Source organism: Podarcis gaigeae, assembly GCF_964106915.1.
Source record: "Podarcis gaigeae genome assembly, chromosome: 2".
Taxonomy (NCBI): Eukaryota; Metazoa; Chordata; class Lepidosauria; order Squamata; family Lacertidae; genus Podarcis; species Podarcis gaigeae.
The window spans coordinates 86,681,744-86,709,183 of NC_139679.1; the positions used below are offsets into that span (position 1 = coordinate 86,681,744).

At 45.3% G+C, this 27,440-nt stretch overlaps 1 protein-coding gene across 6 annotated transcripts in view; it reads left to right on the top strand.

Annotated features, from left to right (window-relative positions):
* The window catches only part of PLXNA1 (plexin A1), a 302,883-nt gene that overhangs the window by 35,617 nt on the left and 239,826 nt on the right, over positions 1–27,440 (top strand). For all 6 annotated transcript variants that reach the window (XM_083721536.1, XM_083721535.1, XM_083721533.1 and 3 more), the window contains exon 2: positions 15,119–16,470. In XM_083721536.1, the coding sequence (XP_083577662.1) occupies positions 15,292–16,470 (1,179 nt within the window). In that variant the 5' untranslated portion in view covers positions 15,119–15,291. The remainder of the gene's footprint in view (positions 1–15,118; positions 16,471–27,440) is intronic.

Consider the following 27,440-nt stretch of genomic DNA (forward strand, 5'->3'; position numbering starts at 1 on the left):
TGGGGCTGTGTCCATTTTGAGAGGGTCTAGGTTAATATTTAAAGTGTTCTGCTTGCTCTTTCAACTTTAAAAACTGGCAGCAGGAGGGGGGTAGGAAACCACTTGCTGTGACAGCAAGGCACTTGTATGGGCCTTGGTGTTTTATGAGCAGGAAGCCAAATTGGATTGGCCAGCTGTCCCTGAGCTCTAATACAGAGCCTTCCCCATCATTCAATCACTGCAGAGCCTCATCTTCCACTTAATATGATCCAGACCTGGGCAGCCCAAATCATGCTGGATTTAAATGCAACAAAATAATATCAGCCTTCCCCTGTTTTCTTTCAATCAATTTTTGATGGCTTTAGGTAGCCATTAATAGTGATGCAATCTCGGGTTGTAGCAACCTGCTCTTTAATAAGAGGCCTGGAGGAGCGTGAGGCTGCCATCTTCCATACCAATAAAATGCACGTGAAATGAGAAAAAGAGCTTATTGAACAGCAGGAAATGTTGTAAAGAGTAGCATTGCCTCCTCCCTGCCCCTTGACATTGGGTGGTGGTGCACTTTGCATCCCATGGCTCCCAGAGAGGCCTCTTGGTTCTTTGTAGTGTATTTGCCTCTGCTGAGCATTGAAATGTGTGTCGGAGCGGAAATGGAAAGGCACTAAAATGATGCAACCAGCTCAAAGGTTTGTTGAAGCTGGGCTACACACATCTGGGCAGAGAAGCTGGGTTGCTTTCTATCTTGGACCATCATTGGCCATAAGATGAGAGATGCTGTAGCAGCAGCTGGTATTCTGAAAGGTTACACCTCGGAACTGACCGTCTGAAAATGGCCAGTGCTTTTATTTTATGTTGCAGTTTGTTCCTTCACTTTATTCTTGGTATCTGCTTTTCCAAATAAAACTTTACCCTATATTTCACTGTAATTATGCACTGGAGTGTTAAAAGAGTGAGGAGTGGGGGTGAAATGACAAACCTTGGCCTGCTTCACAGGTAACACTAAACCAAACCATGGCTTCGTGTGAATGAGCCAATGCACAGGCTCCTGGAGAGGAGGTCACAGCTGCTTTGCTGCTCCTCCAGCCATGGCTTGGCTTAGCATGTTGTCTGGACCTAGAGTTGTGGTTTAGCTTTTTGCAGACAAACCATGACCCATAAGCAAGGTTTGTTCTGGGAGAGATAAACCACAAACCCAGGTTTGGACAACATGCCAAACCAAACTTTGGTTTACCTCAACAGAGGGAATGAGCAGAACAACCAGAGAAGGAGGAAAACTACCATGATCTGCCTAGAAGCCTGCATATGCTTGTTCACTCATGCTAAGCCATGGTTTGGCTTAGAGTTATGCATAAATGAGGTCTCTGTAAAGGTGGTGTTTTTGTCCTGATACTTCTCGTGTTTTCTGAAGGGCTCTGGCTTTAGTTGGGGCATCAAGTTGTTACCCCAGTGTAAAGGCTAGCGTGTGGACTTGTTAGGATCAGAAGGCCTGAAACTGACTGATGCACCTATTTCTGTTTTCAAGTAGCAGACTAGAGAGGGAGAGAAATACAGGGAAAGCAAGAGTCAGCGGCTTACAGATTTGCAGGAGTGGAAGACAGGAGAAGAGTGGAGCCTCATCAGTTTACCTCTGGGATCTCTGCCCAACTTGTTTCTGAGAATCATCATGCTCTACTCTGCAACCTTGAGAGCTAGGAATTGAGGGGCGGGAGTGATCAATGAAAGCTAAAGTTTTTAATAATTCCATCTTCTGTGGCAAACACATGAAAACCCTGCATTCACATAGCCCTGGCTATATTCTGTCTTGTTTTCTTTTCCTTGTCTTCCTGTTTCCCCTTCTTTCCCTAAAAATAAATCTGCTATCTGTGGTTTTTTCTATACAGTGGCCGCCTTCCTCTTTTTTGGTCCTGATCTCAGCCTCCTTCTGTGGGGTTATTTACTCCTGCTTTTATAACTCTGCCTTCAAATATAAACAGTGATAGACTACAAATACATTAAAAAGGCGATCTGGCAAGTTCTGCCAAAGGAACATTGCTTCCCTTCAGCAGTATTTATCTATAGCTCTATTTGCATGACATCGATCTCCCGCTTCTCATTTGCTTAATCTAGCATCTTCCTTTGCTCTTGCTCCCTCCTTCCTTTCTGCAGTTTATTGCCATTATTTGTAGGGTCTGGTTTAGACTGCAAATTCTTTGTGATCAGGAGCCTCAGTTTTAACCGGGCTGTAAAACTGTGATTCCAAATTGCTGGGTTACAACAGCCCTGTGGCAGGTTGCCAGGCCATCAGAATTGGGCGGGGTGGGGGTGGGATGTAAGGGGCAATGTGTAATAGAGGACTCAGGAGCATTAGTCTGAAGTTTGTAGTTGGAAGCCAAATGAAAGCAAAATGCTGTTGCTGTGGATCAGCTGCCTTTTTTGTTTTGAATGTTTTAAAGCTGTGTGTATCTTTGAAGTGCTGTGAATGAAGCTTCTGACAAACTTATACCATAACAAAAGTTAGCACACACACACACACACACACACACACACACACACACACACATATACACCGTATTTTTTGCTCTATAAGACTCACTTTTTCCTTCCTAAAAAGTAAGGGGAAATGTGTGTGCGTGTTATGGAGCGAATGCAGGCTGTGCAGCTATCCCAGAAGCCAGAACAGCAAGAGGGATTGCTGCTTTCACTGCGCAGCTATCCCAGAAGCCAGAACAGCAAGAGGGATTGCTGCTTTCACTGTGCAGCGATCCCTCTTGCTGTTCTGGCTTCTGAGATTCAGAATATTTTTTTTCTTGTTTTCCTCCTCCAAAAACTAGGTGCGTCTTGTGGTCTGGTGCGTCCTATAGAGCGAAAAATACGGTATGTATATATATATATATAAATGGAGGAAGGAGTTTTTGCAATTGCAATCTTCACCAAACGGATCAGAGTCCGTGCTGGTTGACTTCATAGATTAAAAGTTTATAATCATAATAAGGGACTTGCAACACCACTCCATGTGCCTTGGGACGACTGTGCATGTGGCCTATCTAGAGCAGTACATTAAAAGGGAACTAAAATGCACAGAATGCAAGAGATTGTTAGGATGAATGTGTTATAATGTTGTGATTTGACATATCAAGACCCTGTCAAGGAGCATCTGGTTGCCAGAGGCAGGCCTGGAAGGCTCATTAAATTCCTAGTAGCTGTTGGGACTGACCACCTGGAGGTGGGATGGAGATGAGAGCAGCAAACTCTTTAGAGAACTCCACATGTGGGCCTGAGCTACTGAGGCGCTGGCGCAGTTTTCAGATGGAATTCTGTGACAGCCACGTTAATGACAAAAGGATTAACTGTGATTTGGTAGAAAATAACTTCAGTCACCTGAGCTAGTAAAGAGGGATGAGAGGCCTGCAGCTAAAAAACTGGCTGCTATTTCAAATCAAATTATGAACTTCAGACTTCCCTATCTCTCTGTCTCTTACAGCTCCATATTCAGCTTTCCCCTCTGCCCATTCTCTTTCCCACTTTACTTTTCTCTTTCTCAGGGCCCCCTATCTGGCCTTTCCCCCTTCTTTTTAGACCAGCCCTCCAGTACAACTGTCACCAGCTTCAGCCAGCATGGGAGTGGTGGAAATTGAGAGTCCAAAACTGGAAAACATTAGGCTGGTGAAGACTGGCAAGACCTGTTCAGGCTTCCAACCCATGGTGGCCAGTGACCTTCTGCCTGCCCACCCTACCCAGTAATATTAAGGCAACTCAGCCAGTTAGTACCAGAAGCTTTCGTACTACCACTAGGGCATCTTGTGAGTGCATTGCAATATAGATTGTCATGTGGCCTTAGTAGAGGATAGAGGTGGGCATGGGGATCTTTGCTTGTAATAACTGCATTGTCGCAGCAAGATAATCACACATAATTTCCCGCAAATGCAGCACTGTGACAGAAGGCGGCTCGCCCATTGGACTCCTCACCCTATATCAGAGACCATTGGAAAAAGCATTTTAACAGTAAGGGAAGTTCAGCAATGGAACCAACCAGGTGGTGGTGGGCTCTGCTTCACTGGAGGCCTTTCAGCAGATGCTGGGCAGCCATGTGTTGGGGACATTCTGGCTCTGGGTTTCCAGCACTGAGTGATGCATTGGATTTGATGGCCCACAAGGCTCCTTCCAGCTATGTGCTAAACGTGCAAGGATTCTCTTTGGTTTAGAAGTTGTGAAGTTTAGTAGTGCCAGTAGCCCCTCACCCCATTCCCAGGATCATTATGAAGGCTAATAGAGTTCCTTCTTTCAGTTGTTCAAGTAGGCTCTGTCCCAGTTTCTGCAAACCTAGTAGAGGGACGCAGGTGGTTCTGTGGTCTAAACCATTGAGCATCTTGAGCTTGCTGATTGGAAGGTGGGTGGTTTGAATCTGTGTGACAGAGTGAGCTGCCATTGCTCTGCCCCAGCTTCTGCCAACCTAGCAGTTCGATTGCACACCAGTGCAAGTAGATAGATAGGTACCACTGCGGCAGGAAGGTAAATGGCGTTTCTGTGTGCTCTGGCTTCTGTCACGGTGTCCCATTGCACCAGAAGTGGTTTAGTCATGCTGGCCACATGACCCAGAAAGCTGTCTGTGGACAAGCGCTGGCTCCCTTGGCCTGAAGTGAGATGAGTGCCACACCCCATAGTCGCCTTTGACTGGACGTAACCATCCAGAGGTCCTTTACCTTAGTTCATTGAGAAAGCTATAACTTGAAAAGGCTTGAAAAGCTGCTACCTTTTCAAGTAGTAGCTTTCTCAATGAGTTAAGTGAGAGGAGATCCTGTCCTTGCAAATTGCCTCTCTATGCGTGAGGCTGCCTGTCTTCAGAACAATCTTGAAGGGTACCTGTAACGTACCTGTGGTTCATTACTCTGATATTAATAATAGAAGTGCTATTATTTAGGCAGTGCAATTGAGTTGCTAAGCTTTCCTTGGTGCTTGGCAATCTGCACCCTGCTGCTTGTAGGGATAAGATTAGCTACTTAGCTCAATCAAGGTGTTACAAACCAACTTGATGGAAATCAGTCAGCCAGATTTCCCGCCTGCCACAAAACTCCATTATGACAGAGGAGCGCCCTGTGTAAGGAACCCAGGTCTCTGGCATCCCGAGGTTCTGTTTTCTTGTGGAAGCGGAGGGACTGGGTTTCCTCAGAATAGAAACAGAAAAGATGGACACAAAACTCTAGGGAGAGCCCGTTCAAAGAGGGGGTGGGGGAAGAGAAGACACAAAGAAAGGATCATCTCCGTTGGTAGAACACAAGACTCTTAATCTCAGAGTCATGGGTTCGAGCCCCACATTGGGCAAAAGATTACTGCATTGCAGGGGGTTGGACTAGATGACCCTTGTGATCCCTCCCAACTCTACAATTCTATGATCTTGCACTTAAATGCCAGAGACTCAGGGACTGGAACCAGGAGACTCAGTCTGGGGAAGTGAGCTAGACTGGTGAGCCACCACAGGTTGTGTATCCTGAGCATAGCTGTCAATATTTCCCTTTTTTAAAGGGAAATTCCCTTATTCTGAATAGGATTCCTCGCAAGAAAAGGGAAAAGTTGACAGCTATGATCCTGAAAGACCTTTTCAGGCACAGAACAGGAATGAGCAGTTGAAAGGCAGTATGGAACCTTTGGGTTGGCCATGCCTAGAATCATTTCTCAAAGTGACAGACCCAAGGTCATCCAGAAAGCTTCATCCATGTTGAGTTTTGCATCTGCATGGCCAACAGACCCATGTATTTTGTTTCTTCGTTCAAAGCTCTCGAGAATTCGGGGACCGGCAAGACCTGGTTAAAATATTAAAGCAGAGTATTGCCATCTGAAAAAATGGGAGTACTATTGTGGTACCCAATCAATTACAGTTCAGTTCTGTTCTGAGCCAGGTCTGATTGTAGGACCCATGGCTTATCACAGAAATCAACTTCTTAACCACTTGATCCTTTAATTGTACAGTTGCTCTGCTTTATTTAGACTAATGGCAACATTATCCCTATCCACATATGCTGTGTGAATCCACACACAGAATTTGGAAGTGTATGTGTACACACAGCACTCCTACACCCCAGGTCTCATCTTTGCCATATCAGTGCGTAAGGCTGCAGTCCTAACCCCACTTACCTGGGAATAAGCCCTACTGAATTCAGTGGAACATACGTCTGCCTAAGTCTGTAGTGCTGCGCTGTGATTTGGGTTACGGGCAGGGATTAATTTAGTCCCTTTGGCTGGCAAGCTTTGGGAGTTGGTGTTGTTTCTGGTGGGAATAGGGGTTATGAGTTCTGTTTGTGAAACAAACAGCAAGGGCAGCTGCAACCTGGCACCTGCTCAGCTGGAAAGAGTTGCGTGGGCTGGTTAGAATTGCACTTACTATCTCGAACGCAAGCCAAGACCTTGCTTGAATTACTCCCATGCATGCCAGAGAAGAGTTAACAGGAATGCTGCTCTCAGGATGCTGTTAAAAGGCTGCACTTTGGTTTTTCCTGTACTGCTTGCTGGTCACAAGCATGCTCATAAACGTCCTGCTCTGATAATGGGGAAGTGTGTGCTGTCAGATGGCCAAGGTTGGAGGAAGAAAGGATGCTTGTAGACACAATCAATATTTTTGCATGGTACATAGGCCTGAGGTTTCTGCCCATTCTAAGATTTTCCTTAGTCCCCTTCTATCTCATATGGAGCTTTGCCAATTGCCTTACTGGTGTTGGTTTGAGCTCTTCTTGTGCTGGTTGTGGTGTGCATTGGCACAAGTGGAAGAGAGGTCTCTCTGACCTTTCCCCATCTATGTACTGGATCCTCTTCCCTGTAACTGGAGAGAAATCAAGCACAACGGATTACTCTTTTTGTTTATGCTCATGGATCTCTGCAATGAAAGGGAGCATCTTAGAACATGAGCTTCTTAATCTCAGGGTCGTGGGTTCAAGCCCGACCTTGGGGCAAAAGAGTCCTGCATTGCAGGGGGTTGGACTAGATGACCCTCGTGGTCCCTTCCAATTCTACAAATATATGATTCTGTGAAATCTGTATGCCTTATTGGCCCTCTAGTGGGAAGGGCCTGCCTATTTTGGAAGTATACAGTGGTACCTCGGGTTACATACGCTTCAGGTTACAGACACTTCAGGCTACAGACTCCACTAACCCAGAAATAGTACCTCAGGTTTGCTTCAGGATGAGAATAGAAATCGTGCTCCGGCGGCGCGGTGGCAGCAGGAGGCCCCATTAGCTAAAGTGGTGCTTCAGGTTAAGAACAGTTTCAGGTTAAGAACAGACCTCCGGAACGAATTAAGTACTTAACCCGAGGTACCATGTATTGTAGTTCGAGGGATTGGTACAGGTAGATCTCATCACATGCAGGGGTTACATTCTGAGCTACTGCACATAGAGGCAAAATTGTGTGAAGCCAGAACTGCCCCATGTGACCATCCGTACCTATCTGAAGCTGGTGTTGAGTGGGCCTTCTCAAGGGAAAGCTCTTTTTAAACCCCTCACCTTGCTTATCAGGCTTTGGGAAGGTTGAGTTAGGGCTCCCATTAGATTTTGGATCTGTCCCCTCCCCCCTTAATTTTCAGCAATCCACATAAAGCTGCAATCACATATAAGAAATCAGCACAAAATGTGATCTAGTGATCTGTCTGTACTGAATAAGAAGCAGGTTCCATGCAGAAGTGCTTCTCACAGGGACAATCAGTGCAGTGATGTTTGCAAGTGTGTCTACCCAAACAGGTTTGTCAGAGGGTTGCCTCCAGAACGTCAGTTTATTGTGGAGGGATTCAAGCTCACACCAAGAAATTTAGGTTTGCTCAGTTAAAGTGCATTAAAGTGCTCCGCTGCCTTAGCACAATAAATTCTTTGAAAAAGAAACAAAACAGACTTCTTGCGGTTAGGAATGTGACAAGAAAACGCATTGAAAAGTGTCTAATGAGAAGACGTCTGAACACCCAGTAAGCAAATCAAGATGAATGCAGGATGAATTGCTGCACAACTCTCCCGCAAACAGACGGGGACAAATGCTCGATAAGCAACCTCTGCATAAGCTTTTTGCAAGTAAATCAGGATGAATGCTCAATAAATAGGTTGTCTGGAGGAGCCCAACTTCTGTGGGTTATTACTACTGCTGTCTCTCCCAAACAAAGGGGTTCTATTGCCAGGGGTATGTCAGCCTCATCCTTGCCTACTTTTCCAGCAAAAAAGCTGTCACTTTTCGGAGCTTTTTGAAATTTTATTTTGTCCAGGGACTGTAGCCTTTTATATGCCAGGTCAGGCTAATTTTTTTTGCAGCTGTTGCTAGTCTCCTCGAAGCACAGTCTGGTGCAGCCTCCAGCAAGGATGCCAGGCACACTGTTGGGATTCCTGTTCTGCATTGAGATGTTGTCGCATAATCCTAGTAGAGCCAAGGAGTTGCCTGGGGTAATTTTTTTCTATTAGTGCCACTCCCTGTAGGGAATTCTAGACACTTGACGCTTGCCAGAGGATTTCCCTGTGCAGCTTGACTGAGCCAAGACACCAAGTGAGGGGCTGGTTCCCTGCCTTGTCTTTCGAGCGTTTTATCTGACGGGTCTATATATAAAACAGGACACTTTAGCTCGTGCACATTAGTTGTCCTTTTTAATCTGCAAAGTGCTTACGTATTTAGGATACCATAACTTCGATTGCTACTTCTGTTTAGCATTTGCTCATTGCAGCAGCATTCCAAGCATTGCACAAAACGTTACAGAGTTTTGGTCCTGCTCAGATGGCTTACAAGCTTAAGGGCCACGCTTGATGCGATGGTAAATGCCTGGCAGCCGCCTGAAACAACACAAGTGACACCTACTAGACTAGAGCTTCCTTCATGTGGCGACACCCCAACAGTCTGCGTTTTCAGAATCCCCATCTCCACATCGTTGGTTGCTTGTGGCAGCAGCAGCTGGCGTGTGGAACCGTGTGACCTCAGTTCAGTCAACTAAATTTTGTGGAGTGGAAGGAGAGGGCCGGGCATGTCATTGCTGTGTTTGGTAGATTGCTGGGTCCCCCTGGGTGGGGAGCTCCATGATCTAGGCTGTGCTGCGGAGATGGCCTGGCCCCCTTTCCTCGCTCTCTGTACTATAAGAGGCAGCAGGATACCACCCTGCCTGATGACTATAGTGTGCAGCAATGCTCATGCAAGAAGAGTTTTTTCCTGATATCCTGGTCGCATACCATTTGGGACCTGATAGGTGATAAATAGCACTTAGAATTGCACCTGGAAGCAAATGAGGAACCAATTGGTATTGTGGGTAAATGACTGGATTCCCATCAGCAAAATAGCTGCTGTGTTGTGTAGCAATTGAAGCTCCCGATAACTAACTTTTCAAAGGCTGTATCGTGTAGATGCCAATATGTCAGTGGGCGAGGATGAAGAGCTTGTGTACACAAAACCCCTGCTTGGGTGGCCATTGTGTGGATCCACTTGCAGAAGCTGGAGCTTGCCATCAAATCTCTTGGTGTGTGCTCAAGTTGTGTGAGTCTTACCAGTTCTGCTGACGGTGAATGGGAGTGGTTCTGCAGGAGGAAGGTAATGTGACAGCAGGAGTTGTGCGGTTACGAGCATCTGCCCTCAGTGGTGCCAACAAATTCCTTGAAGGTATTCCTTGCTACTTTGGAAACCTGACAGGCTCACTTGTGTTTTGCAGTACAGCGTCACACAGTGTGGTGTGGTGACTAGAATTGTGGGTGTGGAACACCAGGTTAAATTGCTACTTGGTTATGAAAGTCTTCAGAGAGCTCTGGGCAAGTTACAGACTCTCATTCTAACCTATCTCATGGAGTTGTTGAGAGGCTAAATGCTACCCTGAGTAGGGTGAGATGCAGTGTAATAAATAAAATTAACAACTAAACGGCATGGTGGGTGGTATTGAATGTGGGACATTTCCTTTGTTCTCTGTAACTGCCTGGAGTTTGGATCTGATGTTCTTGAAGGCGTAGTTTTAATAGTTTCTGAGACACGGTAAGGACGCAAGGAAGGAAGGAGCTTTGCTATTAGAGCTCTTGCAGCAGACATCTGTCACTGCAGACAGGAGAGGGATGTGACTCTCTTCTGGCTGTTTCGGGGTGACGAACGAGTCTGATCATCCCTGTCGCGGGTGTCTATAAATCTTTGGCTGTTGGTAAATGAGCTCCACCTCTCGTAGAGGCAATCCTTCCCTGTAGCAATTTGGGTAAATAAAAGAGCAGGAGTGATGCAGGACGGAGAGTAGCAAATGGATTTCAACAGGATATCGCTTTGCAAGGCTGAGGCGGAAAGTGCAGCTTTATCACCAAATCCTTCTTGTGTAGTATCATCTAACCAATTCTTTGCTTGAAGCTTCTGTCCCTAGAAGAGACATCCTGCTTGCAGGTTTTTTTTTTGTGTGTGTGTGTTTTGTTAGTAAGAAGCATACCTTTTATGCGAATGGGGTGGTGGTGGGGAGAAACTAGCTGTTGCTGAATACCCAACACCTATGATCACTGCTTGGGAAATGATTCCCAGCATATCTGGCTCAGCAGGCAAGTGGCTGATGGTTTAACATGAATTTAAGTATTTAGAGTATAGAAGTGGCTTAGTCATGCTGGCCACATGACCCGGAAGCTGTACGCCGGCTCCCTCGGCCAGTAAAGCGAGATGAGCGCCGCAACCCCAGAGTCGTCCGTGACTGGACCTAACGGTCAGGGGTCCCTTTACCATTTTAAGGGACACAAGGAGTAAGCTTCAAGAAGGATTTTTTGTGATCCTCTATCTTTCTGACTTAGGGGAAAACTCTGTCCTTTCTTATTGCAATTGATAATTGCCTTCTCTATTTCCTTCCATCGAGTGTCTGTCTCACAGCTCTGTGCTCTCTCTGTGTATTTTTGTAGGGGAGTGGGGGTAAGAATGCATCTATTTTTTATCTGTACATTTATATCATACTAGTTCCTTTTCGTTCGAGACACTGCCTGCTCAGCATAAAACCTCAACAAAATGTCTTAAAAAGGTCAATGATACAGAATACTACATAGATTCTTGCATCCAAATATCAGACATAAATGTATATTCCCTTGCGACTTTGGCTCTAGGCAATACAAGAGGTCCTATAGTGTTTCTGTGGATCCATAGAATTGCGTTTGTCCCTGTTTTGCAGCTCGGAGGGTGGGGAAAACACAGGTGGGTAGTGAATCATTTAGACTTGCTTGGCAAATCAGTGTCAGAACTGGAAGTCGGATCCCATAATTCTAACTTTCTCTGCTTACTCGAACAGCCGCCCTACCTCTTTGCAAATTGTCACCATTTATTTCTCTCCTCATTTGTGATGGTCTCTCTTTGTTTTCTCTCCCTGTCTTTATAAAAAGTAAAATCTCATTAATGGCCAACCACTCAGCACATTAAAGTCCAATTAGGTAAATGGTGAAATGCAATGAACACTTCCACTTCTGTGTGTGAGTTTGCTGGTAGTGGGGAGAAAAAGAACTTGAAGGGTGAATGAGCAGCTTCCCCCTCCACCTCTCTACAGAAGCAAGGCTCCCCCCACCCAGAGGGGGAAAAATGAAATTTGTTTCTCTTCTGGTGTAGGGCTGAGTGTGAAGATATTAGTAGAGTGTTCTCTCAGTATGTGGAAATTTTCCTAGTGAAAGGAATTGGTTGCTGCTTTGATCAGCTGTGGGTTCTTTCAGGCTCTTTCTATTTTGGGTGAGATTTGAGTCACATACTAGTAAATTCGGGTCCCGCATTTAAAGTTGATTTGGAGCTCTTGCATAACAAACTCACTTCCCCTAGCAAACTGAACTCTTTGCGATAAGGAGAGTGACAGGGAAAATGCTCTGGAAAGCATGGGATAGCATTTGCTTGATGCAACTTCATTTAACCCTGCAAACTTTGTGCAAACAAATCAGAATGAATGCTCAATAAACAGGTCATAAGGAAGTGAGCTCTGTCTTCTTTTTCAGCTACCTACAGCAAAGCAATGTGAGCCAAAATTCCTTACCTTTAAGTTTGTATGCTAAGTCTGTGTATGGCAAATTATTAATCCTGGATGGCCCATTCAGTACTTAGCTAAGGCTATTGCCATTAATGTTTCCACAAGGGAAGTTGAAAGGCTGGTGTTTATACTAGGCTAGGTGGTCATACTGGGGGTCCAACAGATTCTCCATGCCTTGAGTTCACAAAGATTGCATGGATTTCTGATTTTGCTAACCTGTCATAATCTGGATCTAAACATAGAAGCAGAGGTCTTGATTTCAGTGTTAAAACCAGAAGACCAGAGGTTTGGGCTTTGAATATAATATCCGGCAGATTTGCTCAGACATTGCAAAAGGTGGATTACCCTGGCCTCTGTGCCAGCCACTGTTGTCTTAGATGCTCATCACAATAGTCCCCACTGCTTGCTCAAGTTCTCTGCAGCTTTCAGGAACTTGAAGCTGGGGTGACTGACTTTTTTTGCTGAGTGTGACAGATCTCTCCCTTCTGCCTTCTGATTCATACAGAACTGGGTGCAGGGGTGGTGGGTGAAAGGTTCAAACCTCATATTGCGCCAGGCTCTGGTGAAGGAGAGAAGTGATGTTGGTCCCTCTTACTGTTTTCCCCTCTCCAATGCCTGGCGTGAAGAAACTATGGGATGTCTTAATCTTGCTCATCTCCAAGGGCCTGTGTTTGGGCTAGACAGACCAAGATCTGTTGCCTTATGAGCTAAATTGAGTTTCAGTGGCACAGGCTAAAGAAGCCAGAGATTAAACTTTACAGTATGGGCTCTTGTGTAGCCAAGATTCTCTACTTCCATGTATGTTGCCCTTCATGTTAACTGTGTGCAGCTATGTCTTTTGGGGGCATTTGACACGTCTAACCAAACTGGAAGAAAGAACAAGTTTCTTCTTTCCCTTTGTGCAATTGAAGAAAAATAACTCTAGTGAACTTAAGTGTTCAGGGTGGAAGCTCAAGTGATGTGCAACCCTCCCATGCCCCGCCTTCTGCATGAAGACTGCTTCTGACCTTTAGGAGTGTGTTGGAAATCTAGGATCAGCCTCAAGGCTGTCCAGTGCTAGGAGAATGAGGAAGGTCAGAATACTCCCCTGCCTGGGCAAAGAGAAAACCCTGAAGATAAAAAGGCAGCCTTCTGTAGCTTGTCAGTTATGGATGTGTAGGCAGGACGTTGCCAGCCTCCTGGTGGAGCTAAATACTTGGTCAAGCTGGAGGGGTAACAGTATGGTCCCACGAGAAGCAAAATATCTTACTGAAATCTATTTTAGTGGGATCTTTTGTGCTGTTGGGATGTGTAGGCGGTGCTTTTTAAAAGTATTTTCTTCAAGGGTGGAGAGCCGTCTTTAAAAGTCACAAATACGGAATTACTTGGAATAGCGAGCTCTAGTCGTGCACTGAATCCTGCTTGTGTTGAAGATGTGGGTAGAATAAAGGTCTTTGGGCCAAAGTCTTAGCAACAGTGCATGAAGGTGTAAGGGGAGTTTAGGGTGGAGGCTGAAAAAGGCTACAACATCCCTGGGGAGTTGTGGAAGGATAGGGAGCTTGCTCACTGGCTTTGCAGATCTGGTAGTGGTGGTGCCCCCCCCCCCCCCCGGAGTGCAACATGATGTAGACACATTTGTTCATAATGCACTGTGAGTGCAGGTTAGCCAGCACATACCAAAGAAATCTCAGGACACTCAGGAAGGATGCTGTCCCTCAAGCTCCCTATAAAACCTCTAATGCTCCTCTGTGGAAAGTTCTACACCCACATACAGTGTCTGAGGTTGCAATCTTGGACACATGAGGCACTGCTGATGCAGTGGAAATTATTTCTATGTAGTCATGCATTTGATTGCACGCCACAACACATAACTCCTTTTTCTTTTAAAAAAGGAAGTCAGATTCTTTGTTAAGAGCAGATAGGATTTCATCATTTATTTTGTCATACTAATGTGTATGGAGAGGTGTTCCATTATTCAATAATAATAATAATAATAATAATAATAATAATAATAATAATATAGTCATACCTCGGGTTGAATGTGCTTCAGGTTGGGCGCTTTCAGGTTGCGCTCTGTGGAAACCCGGAAGTAACGGAGCGCGTTACTTCTGGGTTTCGCCGCTCGCGCATGCGCAGATGCTCAAAATGACGTCACATGCATGCGCAGAAGCGGCAAAACGTGACCCACGCAGGCGCAGACGTGCCCTCGCGTCTTATGTTCTGTTCAGGATGCGAACGGGGCTCCAGAACGGATCCCGTTCGCATCCCAAGGTACCACTATATTATTATTTATACCCTGCCCACCTGGCTGAGTTTCCCCAGCCACTCTGGGCGTTTCCCAATCGAGTGTTAAAAACAATACAGTATTAAATATTAAAAACTTCCCTAAACAGGGCTGCCTTCAGATGTCTTTTAAAAATAGGATAGCTGCTTATTTCCTTGACATCTGATGGGAGGGCATTCCACAGGGCGGGCATCACTGCCGAGAAGGCCCTCTGTCTGGTTCTGGTTAATAAAGAGATCAGTTCTTTTGCGTTTCTCCATTTCAGTACTATGAACTTAGAAAAACAAATATAGAGGTATATCACTGTATCAGAGATAGTCTTTTTGCCAAATCTCAATTGGTGCAATGAAAGACCTGTCTTCAAGAAAACACTGTAATACAGGGATCTTGTTTTAGATAGTACAGATACCCAGAAAGACAAGACATCTGGGCAAGGTTGAAAAGTGCTAAAATAGGGGTTATAAAGGATCTAATCCCAGTCATTTTAGTTATTTTTTAAAGCCATTTTCAGATCTTCAAAGTTCTCTCTCTCTCTCATCTGTCTCTCTTGGAGCTTTTGCCAAAAGGTATAACACTATTATTCCCTTTATACTGTGAGTTCAAGCTTAAGGCTTCTAAGGCTCATGGCCCCATAAAAACACAGAAAATGTGGAAAGCCTATATTGTCTTTTTTCTGATAACAATCTTAGCTCTCCTAAGATGTCAAAACAATTCAGCAATTATTTTCTGTAGTGAATGCACAAAATGGTCATGGGAACTTCAATGGGAAGAATGTAGAATGATTAGCAAATTCTGTGCAATGCTTCTTCCAAGACAGCTGAACATTTCAGAGATCTGAACCACCTTCATTCCTGAGATGTTTGTAACTGTGGGGATCTATTGTGCTGTTATGTTCTGAGTGGCTCAACTGTTTGTCTAACCTTGCTTGCTTTGTGTTTCCTTCTAGGACTGAGCAGGATGCCGGCACCCACAATGTCCTGAATGTGGAGACTGGTGGAAGAAGAGGAGACATTAGTCCACAGACAGCTCCTTTCCCTTCTCCACTGCCTTCTGTTTTGCTTCATTTTTTTCCAGTGGATAGGTTAATGCACAACCATTGCTGGATGTGATTCTTTCGCCATGTGGCTCCTGAGACTAAAGCACCATTTGTCGGTCAATATCTGGACCTTGCTGCTTCTGGGGAGTGCTTGGCTGCCATTGGAAGAAGGCACTCCCAAGTCCAACTCTCCCTTTAGGACTTTCCAGGTCACCGACTGGAGTTTGACACACTTGGTGGTCCACAACAAAACTGGGGAGGTGTATGTGGGTGCTGTCAACCGGATCTTTAAGCTTGCAGACGATCTGACACTGATGCGTACTCATGTCACGGGGCCCGTGGATGACAATGAGAAGTGCTACCCACCGCCTAGTGTGCAGTCTTGTCCACATGGGCTAGTCAGCACCAACAATGTCAACAAGTTGCTGCTGGTGGATTATTCTGGGAATCGACTGATAGCCTGTGGCAGTGCTTCTCAGGGCATTTGCCAGTTTCTGCGCTTGGACGACCTTTTCAAGTTGGGTGAGCCCCATCATCGCAAGGAGCACTACCTCTCCAGTGTCAATGAGTCAGGAACTATGTCAGGCGTCATAATTGAAGTCCCAAATGGGCAAAACAAGCTCTTCATTGGAACACCCATTGATGGCAAGTCTGAGTACTTCCCTACCCTGTCCAGCCGTAAACTGATGGCCAGTGAAGAGAATGCAGAGATGTTTGGCTTTGTTTATCAGGATGAGTTTGTCTCATCCCAGCTCAAGATTCCATCAGACACACTGTCCAAGTTCCCCACATTTGATATCTACTACATCTATAGCTTCAGCAGTGAGCAGTTTGTCTATTACCTGACCTTGCAACTAGACACCCAGCTTACCTCGCCTGACTCCACTGGGGAGCAGTTTTTCACCTCCAAGGTCGTTCGGCTGTGTGTAGATGATCCCAAGTTCTACTCATATGTGGAATTCCCCATTGGTTGTATTCGTGATGGCATTGAATATCGCCTGATTCAGGACGCTTACCTAAGTAAGCCCGGAAAGGCACTGGCCAAGCAGTTGGGTATCTCAGAGCAGGAGGATATCCTCTTCACAATCTTCTCTCAGGGCCAGAAGAACAGGGTGAAGCCACCAAAGGAATCTGTCCTTTGCCTCTTCACACTGAAGAAGATCAAAGACAAGATCAAGGAGCGCATCCAGTCTTGCTATCGTGGGGAGGGGAAGCTTTCTCTGCCCTGGCTTTTGAACAAGGAGTTGGGATGCATAAACTCAGTAAGTCTTCCTCCTCATTCTTCTACTTTGTCATTTCTCCTTTTCCTTTCTGCTCTGATAAATCCAAAGCATCAGCTGAGATACCTGTGCTGTCTTTGAGTACGCAGCTGAAGATGTTGCTTAAAGATCTGGGATTTGTTTCAATTAGCATGTGACCATTCTATTCTCAGCTACAGTATTTTGGTGTTTGGAGTTTTAGGCTTTGGTTATGGGGTATGAGGATAATTATTGGGTGTTGAGAAGTTCCAGCCTCTGGAATGACTTCTCCCAATCTTCAGTTATCCAAATAAAGTTTGTTATGCTGGAGGAATGGGGACTGCATTGATTTTGGAATGTGTTTTAGAGATTATTTGCACAGAAATTCTTGCCAAGACAGTTTTTCGGAAGGATTGAATTGAGAAGAAAGGCAATAAGTAGGAGCATGTGGACCACTAACCATCTAACAGACATGCTGATGTTCCATTTATTCTAACCTGCGTTTACTTTCCACTGTTACCATCATGACAAGTACTGGAATGAATTAGGGGGAAAGCAGGTGTCCATGTACAGGAGATATGTCCTGCTGGAAATACAGACCCAAGTAACTGTTAGATATACTGATGTGATAACAGTTACAGATGATTTGAAGTGCTATTCAAGGTGCAACATGGTGCCCTCTCAGCACCACATAATGATACGGCAGGAATATTAGCCAGCCAGGATGATGTTCCGACTCTACCTGGGTGTCTTGTTTTCTGGTTTTATGCTCTGTCTGATTCCAAATCGGGATAATCAAAATCCTTACCTCTGTAGTTTAGGGAGAGTGTGAGAACAGGACAGCTGTACAGATAGCAGCTTCATACTGGCAGTGAGAGGACTCTCCAAATTCATAGGTGTATATGAAACACAACTGGAGTGTCAGGTTTTGAGGCCAATTAGAAGTGAACTCTTGCCCTGGGGGATATGGGAGCGAGCCAGAGTTATGAGTCTGGATATGTTCTTTCTCAACAGAGGGAAAGTTGCCTGCCTATCCTGAGGGAAGCATTTCCCATAGGCTGTTGCTATGGCAAACAGAGGAGCTTTATTGCCCTGTTCCATTGTGTTAAGTCTTTGGCAAGGCAGGGTAAGAAGCCTGCTTTGTTTTATGAGCCATAGCTGGGTTCCTTTTCAGACAATATCAGATATAACTGGGAGGCTATTTCAGCTACTTGCAGTGAGGATAGGAGAGTAATGTGTAAAAGATCTTTCAAAATGGGAATGGAATGGGCAACTTTAAGATTTCTAGGACATATCACGAGTTGTAGAAAATTGGTATAGTTACATCACTTAAAACTCTCAGCTGAACGCAAGGAGAGATATACATATATACATAGTGCTTGTGGCAGAATCTGAGCTTGGACATCAGATGCCGTAGGTCCACTCCCCAGACCCATATAGTCAAGTGTACTTTGGACTTTGGGCTGATTCTTAATGGATCCATTTAGCCTACTGACCCTTCTCCAAATTGTAATGGTCTGCTTAAATTAAATTTTGTAAATGAATTCAGCTAAAGACCTGGCCCACTCCAAATGCATTTCTAATGGCTTTACAAGAAGCACAATGTTGAGTGGATGTGTGTGTGTGTAGGTTTGGAGCCTCCCTAAACACTAGCTCCATGTGTCAATGGTAGTGGACCTCAGGATTTAAAATTTTATTTTAGAAACTTCTTTCTCTGTTCTCCAATCAGCAGGCTCTCATTGTAATTAAATCAAAACCATACAAAGCCATAAAACATAATACATCAGCAGGGCCGATAAACATATCAGATTTTAGATCTTATGTTCCTATAGGTGCATGTATGGTATTGGGAACTATAAACCATGGCATGTGTAATTCCTGTGGCTCATGTATTCCTAGATGCTGCTGCACGTATTTAAAGGAATTACATTTCCCATGATTCCTGACAGCCACAGAATTCTGGTTGTGGGGATTACATTGGCAGCCAATGGATGGAGTGCTAGTACACTGGGCTCATAAGTGGGTATCTAGGGCAGAATTGGTATGGTATTGTAGGCAGTTGTGATTCTGGTAGCAGCTCTGATAGGAACAGCTGAGATCAGAGATGCTGTGCTTCCTTATGCCAATGAACCCATGTTCATGAGAAATACACTCCATTGTAAGGCTCAGTGTAGTACACATAGAACCTCGCCCCCTCTGGTCCTCAGAACATAGTTGCGTGGCAGTGTAGCTGAGAGATAGCATGTGGTCCATGTTCAGCCAGTGAGTTTCATAGCTGAGTGAGGAATTTGAATACACATCTCCATGGCTCTATTCCACCTCACAATATGATAAATAATGATTTACAGCTGCTGTGGAGTAATGGAGATAAAGGGAGAGGGGCATTGGAGGTCTGTTTTGGCAAATTAGACAGTAACCATCCTTGTCCATGGTTTGGACACCTCTTCTTCTTCCCTTCCTCCTTCTCTTTTTAGGACAGATTCCCCAAAGGATGAGTGGAAACCCTCTGGCATGGTGTCAGGGTCCTGTAGGGCCAGGCCTGAAAGTGGTCAGATGTGAGTCCACGTCTGGCTGAAATCAAGGTCTGAAGCAACAGACAGAGATCATAGGGGACAGAATCAAGTATGCCACCGAGGTTGGGCAGACCGTAGCATTCCAAAGGGCAGCAGGAAGTGAGTCTGTTTTGCTTGGTTCCTCAGTTTCTGTAAAGTCACCCAGGCTTTAGGTAGGGAAAGGATCGTAGCTCAATGGCTGAGCTCATAGTTTGCATCCAGAAGCTTCTAGTTTTGACTCCAAAGCATCTGAAGGTAGAGCTGTGAAACCCTGAAGAACCTCCACAAGTCTGTGTAGACTGTCCTGTGCGGTTCAATGCTCTGTTTTGGTTTAGGACAGCTTCCCATGTTTGCCACTATTGGCTCCACAGATCACCTGGTCTGGCTGCACTGATGAGCTGCAGTACCCCTCTCTGGCCATTTATCTGTATGGCACTGCAGTACACAGCAAAGATCAGACCAATAGCTCTCTTAGCTTGAGAGCTGCCCTTGTTCTAGTGCAGGAAGTAAGTCTCCTGTGCTTCATAGAATCTTAGAGCTGGAAGGGGCCCCAAGGGTCATCTAGTCCAACCCCCTGAAACGCAGAAATCTCAGCCAAAGCATCCATGACAGCTGGCCACCCAACCTCTCTTTAAAAACCTCCAAGGAAGCCTTGCTGCTACAGTTTCTGGTTTGAGCCCCCTGGTGCCTTAAGGATGGTAAATAAGAGCTTTGTACATAGTTCTTGAGGGACGTGTGCACATGCCAGGAGGGAAAACCTAATGAGTGGTTCCCAAACAGAAACTAACCTCTGATTGTGGTTCCTTTCAGCAGTTGAAGCTGCTGACGGTAATGCTTTTGCTGCTTTGTAGTCTGTGGAATTTTAAAGCCCTTAAGGATGCTGAAACAAATGCATTTTGGCTCTAAGTACAGATCTTATGATCGGTCTCCTCTGCTATTTTATTCCCCCCCTTTTTTCTTTTTTTCTGTGTTATATGTGCTATAATGTAAACTTGCAAGCAGTGTGGCTTCTAAAAATAATTTTCCAAAGTGCCTAGCTGTTTTAGGTGTGTGTGAATAATAATAGCGAATAATAACAGGGATATGGTTTTAGAGTAAAAGTGGAAGGAGGAGGGGAGGAGTATTCCAGTCTTGGGGCTGGGGAGTGTTGGAAAGAGAGAAACCCAGCAAAATTATAAGGCTTGGATGTTTTCAAGATTAAGCCTCAGAGAAGCAGCATATCTTAATAGCATTTGTTGTGGTTTCCTTGCACCTAGGGATAATTTAATCTGAAATCCAGGGAGAGCGGGAGGGAGGGGGAGCAGTAGCCTTCTTCCCCCACCCTCCCTCTATGGCACCTCTGCTGCCACAATCCTAGAAGCTTCCCAGCCTTTGCTGTGGACTGAGGCATTGCCACTTCTCCTCTCTCTTATGAGTGTTCATGCTTCTGCATTCAGAGGCAGGTGCATTTCAAGGAACGACGTCCGGAGCTGGGTGCAAGGGCTTTCGGCATGAACCAGCGGCTTGATGAGGGTCTCTGCCTTGTTTAGATGTTCCAGCAGAAGGAGGAGTGTGAAATTGAGTTACTTTCTCTCTCTTTCTCCGTCCTCTTATAAATTACAGGTGCGGCAGGGGCATGGGGCTGCGTTCTAGGAGCAGGTGGTTCAGCTGCACCCACCTGGAGTAGTTTGTGCACAGGCATCCATCCCAGGCAGCCCCTCCTTCTCCGAGTTCTGAGGGAAACAGCTAACAGCTGCCTGACAAAGTAAAGGGTTTGCTGTCAAGAGTGCTGGGCTCGCAAATCTGATTTTGGCTTCAAACTAATTCAATTTTGGTGGAAAATGATGAAATCGTTACACTGCTGCCTGCTGGGTCACATAACTGCTGACTCAGGGGAGGGAGGAGGCTTTCTCTGCTCTCTTGTTTCCCCTCCCCTCATTTTCTCCATCTTTCTTGGCTTGCAGTGCAGGTTTGGGGAGCCAAGTGTAGCTCAGATCAGCTGCCATTCCCCCGAGGTCTGCCCTGAGCAAAGTAAGCGGGAGGCAGAAACAAAGAATGCAAAACAAGGAATGTGACTGTGAATGTATGAAGGCAAGAGACAGTTAAGGGCATCATGTGAGCAGGAAAGAAGACAGCTGCTTTTCGCCACTCACATTCTGGTGTTGGGGAGATTTCGCTGTTCCAGAAAGTCCCTGACTTTCACCAAGGGTCGGTGATGTTGGACCCTGGCTGCCAGGAATTCCCCCTCCGCAAAGAGTTCTTGCCAGTCCCTTGGTTCAAACTTTGCTAGAAACAGGAAAGCCTGAAAGACCTTACTTCCCGACAGATTCTGGTTCCCCGTCTGATTTATGCAGGAAGTCCTGCTCTTCCACATTGAATTGCTTGGCCATGGAAGGGAAGAGGACGCTTCTGAGCATGTGGCTGTAGTCTTGGGACCACCAGAACCAAAGGAATCGTCTCCATTCCCCCTACCTTCCAAAAGGCAGAGCAGGTGGAAGTGTTGTGTGATTGGCAATCTTGCACAATCTTGAAACGAAACCACTGGTTCGCTCCATGTTTGGAGATCTCAAACCTTCTCAAAAAGCACACAGTATGCGTACATGCACAGCTTTAGCAAGGGGTGGGGCTTATGTGAGGGATTTGGTCCAGAGGCAAAGAACTATTCCCAATGCTGCTTGTGCTATTAGTATTTTATAAGCTCTGCAGAGTTGTTGCTTGCTTGGGAGGGAAATACTGCTGATCAGTGACTCATTCGTTGGTGGTTTCCACTGAATTTGACCTGGGCCACTGCCCCAGTCTTCTGCTCATTAGAATTGCATTGTATTACTGGGGTGAGATCAAGGGCAGGACTATCCAGGCTTTTAAATAGCATATTATATAGTAGATGTCCGTGAAGCTTCTGCAACCACAGCAGTAATGAAGATAGTATTTGGAAGTGTGGGAATCTCATGTTCCCATATATAAAATATTGCATTTTTATGTGCTCGGCAAAAATGCAATATCCCTGCAATAAAGAACGTTTCCTCTGCTAAGCAAATGAGAAACAAATATGTCCATTTATGCTGCAGAAACTGATTGCATGGAAAGGCCTTTAATCTCATGACAGTCAGAAAAGTGAGGAGCGGGAGAGGGGAGGAAGGACTGAAAATGAACTTCATCCACTTGCTTTGAGCCCTGTCATATGGCTTTATAAAGATCCTTTTTCATCAGCTCTACAGGCTTTCCTCCCAAAGGAAGGCTTGTGTTTTATTGATGGCAATTGATTCAGCATGACTGAGCAAGCAAGGGTGAGAATGTGGGCAAGACAACAGGGCTTTTGGATTCATGGCCTGTTCTGTTGCAAAGAGTTATTCACATTTCTGGGGCATGGGCACAGTCTAGTGTCATTTTATGTATCAGAGCTGGTGGTTCACAGAATATTATTTCTTCTCCTTCCTCTTCTTCACACTCCTCAGGCACACATTTTACATGGACAAAGCAGTGTGTGAGCTTGGCAGTTGTCGATACAGGCTGCAGCAAATCCCTTGATTGCAGCTAGTGATGTTACCCAGCTTTGCAATTACCTGCTTTGGAATGTGAATTTCCCCCGTAATGCTTGCACTTATTATAACTCGAACTCCATTTCCTTGAGAATCTCTTCTCCAGTCCAAAATGTATAACGTGACTTTGCATGTGTACAGAGTGTGCTCTTGTTTTGAGTCCAAGCCCTGGACACTAATCTCAGCTCATACAGACCTAAGCAAGCACTTGTGATGAATATTTTTTTAAGGTTCCAAGGAACTGTAGGAGCAACCCCCAAAAAACTTTCTCTCCAAAGATCCGGCACCAAATAAAGACATGTTCAGGGATTGCACAGCACCCTTTCCCCTCAAGGCTCTGGAACCTCCTTGGGCTTCGCTGCAGTTTCCTGGAGCCTTAGAAATCACCCTCAAGGGGTGTTTGCATAGCTGTCATTAGTGTCTGTGTCTTGGACAAAAAAATAAACGAGGGACAATTGAAAATGATAAGGCAGTATGATATGGTGCAGCCAGCATTATGAATCAATTTAGAACTCTTAAAAAACACGCCAACCATGATTTTTTTTCTAGTGTTCTCCAATGACGCTTGTAATTGCTGACCCAATTCTGCATCGAGCTGAGAGGAGTTCACCCATCACTAATACCAACAGCTGGAAAAAGCGCTGTTGCAATCACAGTATGTGCTGCTGGCCAGATATGTGCTGGCTAGATCCACACATTACATTTGTCCACACAAGGACATGTCTGAGAGGGACCAAGACTTCTTGCGCAAGAAAAAGTGAATTGTGTGAACCAGTCCATAGTCATCCACCAATGGCCTTGTTATAGCTTCTAGGATGCCTAATGCGTTGGTGCTTGGAGGTAATCTTGAACTGCTCAGAGCTGCCTTGGATCCAGGAGGAGAGGCTGCCAGGCTTGGCTGGGAGTTCAGGAGATGTTTGTACTTCTTCCCCCAATGCTGAGGAACTGAACACATTGGCTAGAGAACTCATTCCATCTTGTTTGTTTGTTTCTTTCCTTCACTGGCTTGGAACCAGGAATCCACTTGGAACCAGGAATGAAAATGTGACCCAGGCTGAGATGCTCTGTTGAACACTCTGAGTTGCCTTGTGGTTCTTTCTATCTTCTTCCTGTTCCACTGTGAATCCTGGTCAACAACAACAACAGTACCCCACCCATCTGACTGGGTTGCCCTAGCCACTCTGGGCAGCTTCCAGTAGATATAAAAACAGAATAAAACATCAAACATTAAATCAAACATCAAACATTAAAAACCTTCAGATGTCTTCTATAAAAGTCAGATAGTTCTTTATCCCCTTGACATCTGATGGGAGAACATTCCACAGGGAGGGCACTTCTACCGAGAAGGCCCCTTGCCTGGTTTCCTGTAACTTCACTTCTCGCAGCAAGGGAACCACTAGAAGGCCCTCGGAGCTGGACCTTAGTGTCCAGACTGAATGATGGAGATTTCTGGGTGCCAAGTTGGCGACCACAGTTTAAAAACCTCTGTCTTAATCCATAGTTAATTCCATTTCCATCTCCCCTATGTGTGTTTCTCCTTCTTGCATACTAGGACAAGTGAATTGTTTTAAGAGCAAGCTACAGTCAAACAAGGGACGCAGGTGGCGCTGTGGGTAAAAGCCTCAGTGCCTAGGACTTGCCGATCGAAAGGTCGGCGGTTCGAATCCCTGCGGCGGGGTGCACTCTCGTCTTTCGGTCCCAGCGCCTGCCAACCTAGCAGTTCGAAAGCACCCCCGGGTGCAAGTAGATAAATAGGGACCGCTTACTAGCGGGAAGGTAAACGGCGTTTCCGTGTGCGGCTCTGGCTCTGGCTCTGGCCAGAGCAGCGATGTCACGCTGGCCACGTGACCCGGAAGTGTCTCCGGACAGCGCTGGCCCCCAGCCTCTTGAGTGAGATGGGCGCACCAACCCCAGAGTCTGGCAAGACTGGCCCGTACGGGCAGGGGTACCTTTACCTTTACCTTACAGTCAAACAATGTAGTTGAGATCACAGAATTGTAGAATTGTAGCGTTGGAAGGGTCATTTAGTTCAACCTTCTGGCGAACAGACATGCTGTTGTGGTGGCTTAAGTTTAAGGTGCCATTTGGCACCTAGCTTATGTATCTAGTTTCTAACACTGGATATATCTAATGTGGAGGATAGTCGTATCTCAAGTGAAAACAAATGCCATAAACAGTGCACTGCCGCTGAGAATGCCGTCTCATGCCACCATCTTGCCTGCCGCAAGGGACACTCTGGAAGATCTTAGGGTGGCAGGGTGGCAGGCCTCGGGAAAGGCATTTGGCTAAGTACCTAGACCCCAGACTTTTTAGGAATTTTGTAGACTGAAGTCAACACCTTGAATCGGGCCTGGTAGCTTACCAGATGTGCAGTCTGCAATGAACACTATGTTGTGGGGTTGCAGTAAAAGTAATTTACTCCTTAACTGATTCCCTTTGAAATCATTTTATTTTGCTTCTGGTATATTAAAGACTTGAATTTGAATCACGGCCTCCAAGAAATATTTAAGTTGAGGACTAAGGTCCTTACACTTCGCTATAAGATAATTTCCTTTCAGCCCTTCACAATTAAGTCCCAGCATAACATTTATAGTGAAGTGAAACAAGGGTGTTCATAGAGTTCTCTTTTCTGTTGAAGATGTCAGGAAGCCCGGAAATGAATGGCCCTAAGGGACAGCTGAATTACTAGCCACTTAATAAAGCTAAACGAATGAATATTGTCTTTCCTGTCCACTCCTTCATTGCCCTCATAAGTGGGCTTGAAGTAAAGTAATGAATCAAGAAGACATCTACGTTTCACCCTGGCAAAGAGCTTTCTCGCTCTCTGTGTGAACTCGTGTGTCCTTCGGCCGAGTCTGGCCAAAAGGCAAGCAAATGCCCAGAGGAAAATAGTATTCTGCCAGCCAATAACAACTGGAAGCTAAGCCCCACTATTAATGGCAGATTCAGTGTGCACAGGCTCTCTGTGCCTATATAGTGAAAAAACAGGTACAGCTGGAGAATGTGATTTAGGTAGTTGTGAGGTTGGGCCTGCTGTGAACCATGCCAATTTCCCTTCATTATTGGCAGGAGAATGAAGGCTCTTGTTAACCTGAGAGCTGGATGTCTGCTTCAGCAAGCAGTGTGGATGTAAGTGACCTTGTGCTTCAGAAGTGTACTATTGTCAGGAAGGAATTATCTGCCCTATATGATGTGGCTGGCTCTGATAGACCAGTATGAGAATTTCGTATTGCAGCCCATGCCCTTCTGCTCTCAGAAACCGCCCCAAATAAGTTTCCTTCCCACCAAATAGTCCGATTGGATCTGGCCTCTTATTGGTGTGGCACCTGCCTGTGCATCCCTAACGAGTCATTTTGCTGCTAACAAGCTAATTGCTGGCATAATTATTTATTGAGGTGGTGTCGGTGTAGCATGGCAGGCGGGTGGCAGGCACTCTTCCGCAGCCCGGGAATGCAGCTGTATTTGTCGCTTCCCAGAGAGTTTGTTGAGACAAAGCAGAGAAGAGTAAACACCATAAACATTTATGCTCTTGCATATTCAGCAGCAGATGAGGTTGAGGAAGCTGCAAATTGGAGTGGGGAGAGCAGTGTGGAACAAAGATTGCATTGGCTGAGAGGTGCTGCCAGAGCTTAAATACCTTCATTGGTTATGCTCCAGCCCTCCTGGAAGTAGAATTTTTTTATAACCCCCTTTCTACCACCAAGCTATACATTCTAAGAGCTGAAGAAATTAAGACGTAATGCACAGGCCTTGCAGGGCAAAGGTCACGTGACCAAGGTGAAAGGTCCATGGAATAATGATGGGGATGTCACATTCAAAAGTGTATTAGCTCTGTTATTACTTAGTGTCTGTGCGTGGCTAAATTTTCAGAACTCTGTGGAGCACATGGGCTGAATATCATCCCTTGAGATTAATTCATTCCTATCCTGGGGCGCATTCACCGCCCTGTGCTTCTCTTAGACTGCATATTTCACATTAAGATGTGACCCTGCATTAAACTATGCAGAACAATTAGGTATTTTTATGTATGCCTTTATTGCATTCTGTCCTGGCTTTTAAGTTTTTTAAAATATTTGTCTTCTGAATGTCGGCAAATTAGAGCTGCGCATTTAAAAATTAATTAATGTGTATAAATAAACAATTGGGCAGTGCCCTCTTCCTCCTCACCAAACCGGGAAAGGTGTCATTTCTGTCTGCAGCTAAAGTGGTCCCCTTCTGTCGACTTTGTGAATTATTTCTCAGGCCTAATTACTACTATTTATTATTTGCTGCTTCCTCATCACAAACCTCTGTTAAAATGAGCTGTGGGGAATCAGGAACAGCTGAGCAAGCAAAAGGAGTCACAGCTGTGAATTGGTTTTCTGGGTCTGAGTAGGCTTCCTCAGCTTCCCTGGATTTTTTTGAATTTTGTTTTTAGTTGCTTTCTCCATCACCCTGTTTACTGAAGTGCAGAGGGTCAGGGGTTAGCTGTTATTGCCTTCAAAGGTGCGGGTCTGTGAGTGACTGTTGCAGTTCTGTGGCTGCCTGCTGAGGCCCTTTAACTGCACAACTTGAGAGGAATTGTTCTATGCATGGCAGTACAAGGGTGGGAGGAAAACAACCCAGAGGAAAGCAAGCAGGGGTTTGGGCCTGAAAGACCACACATAACTGGATGGTTAAAAAGGCATCCCGGCTGGATACAAATAGGATGCGAAAATAAATGGTTTGTCTTCACAAAGTGTCCATTCTTGCCCCAAAGCTGTGTTTGTATTAGCACCAATTTTTGTTTACTTCTAATCCATTCCCTGCACTGCCAGCCTACAAATGCTCAGAAATCATGATTCCATTGCCAGGGATTTATAGTAGTAGTTAGATTTAACAGATACACAAGTGACCTTTTATTTATTTTGGTGCCATTTGGGAATATCACAGTAAGGTTTTGAGT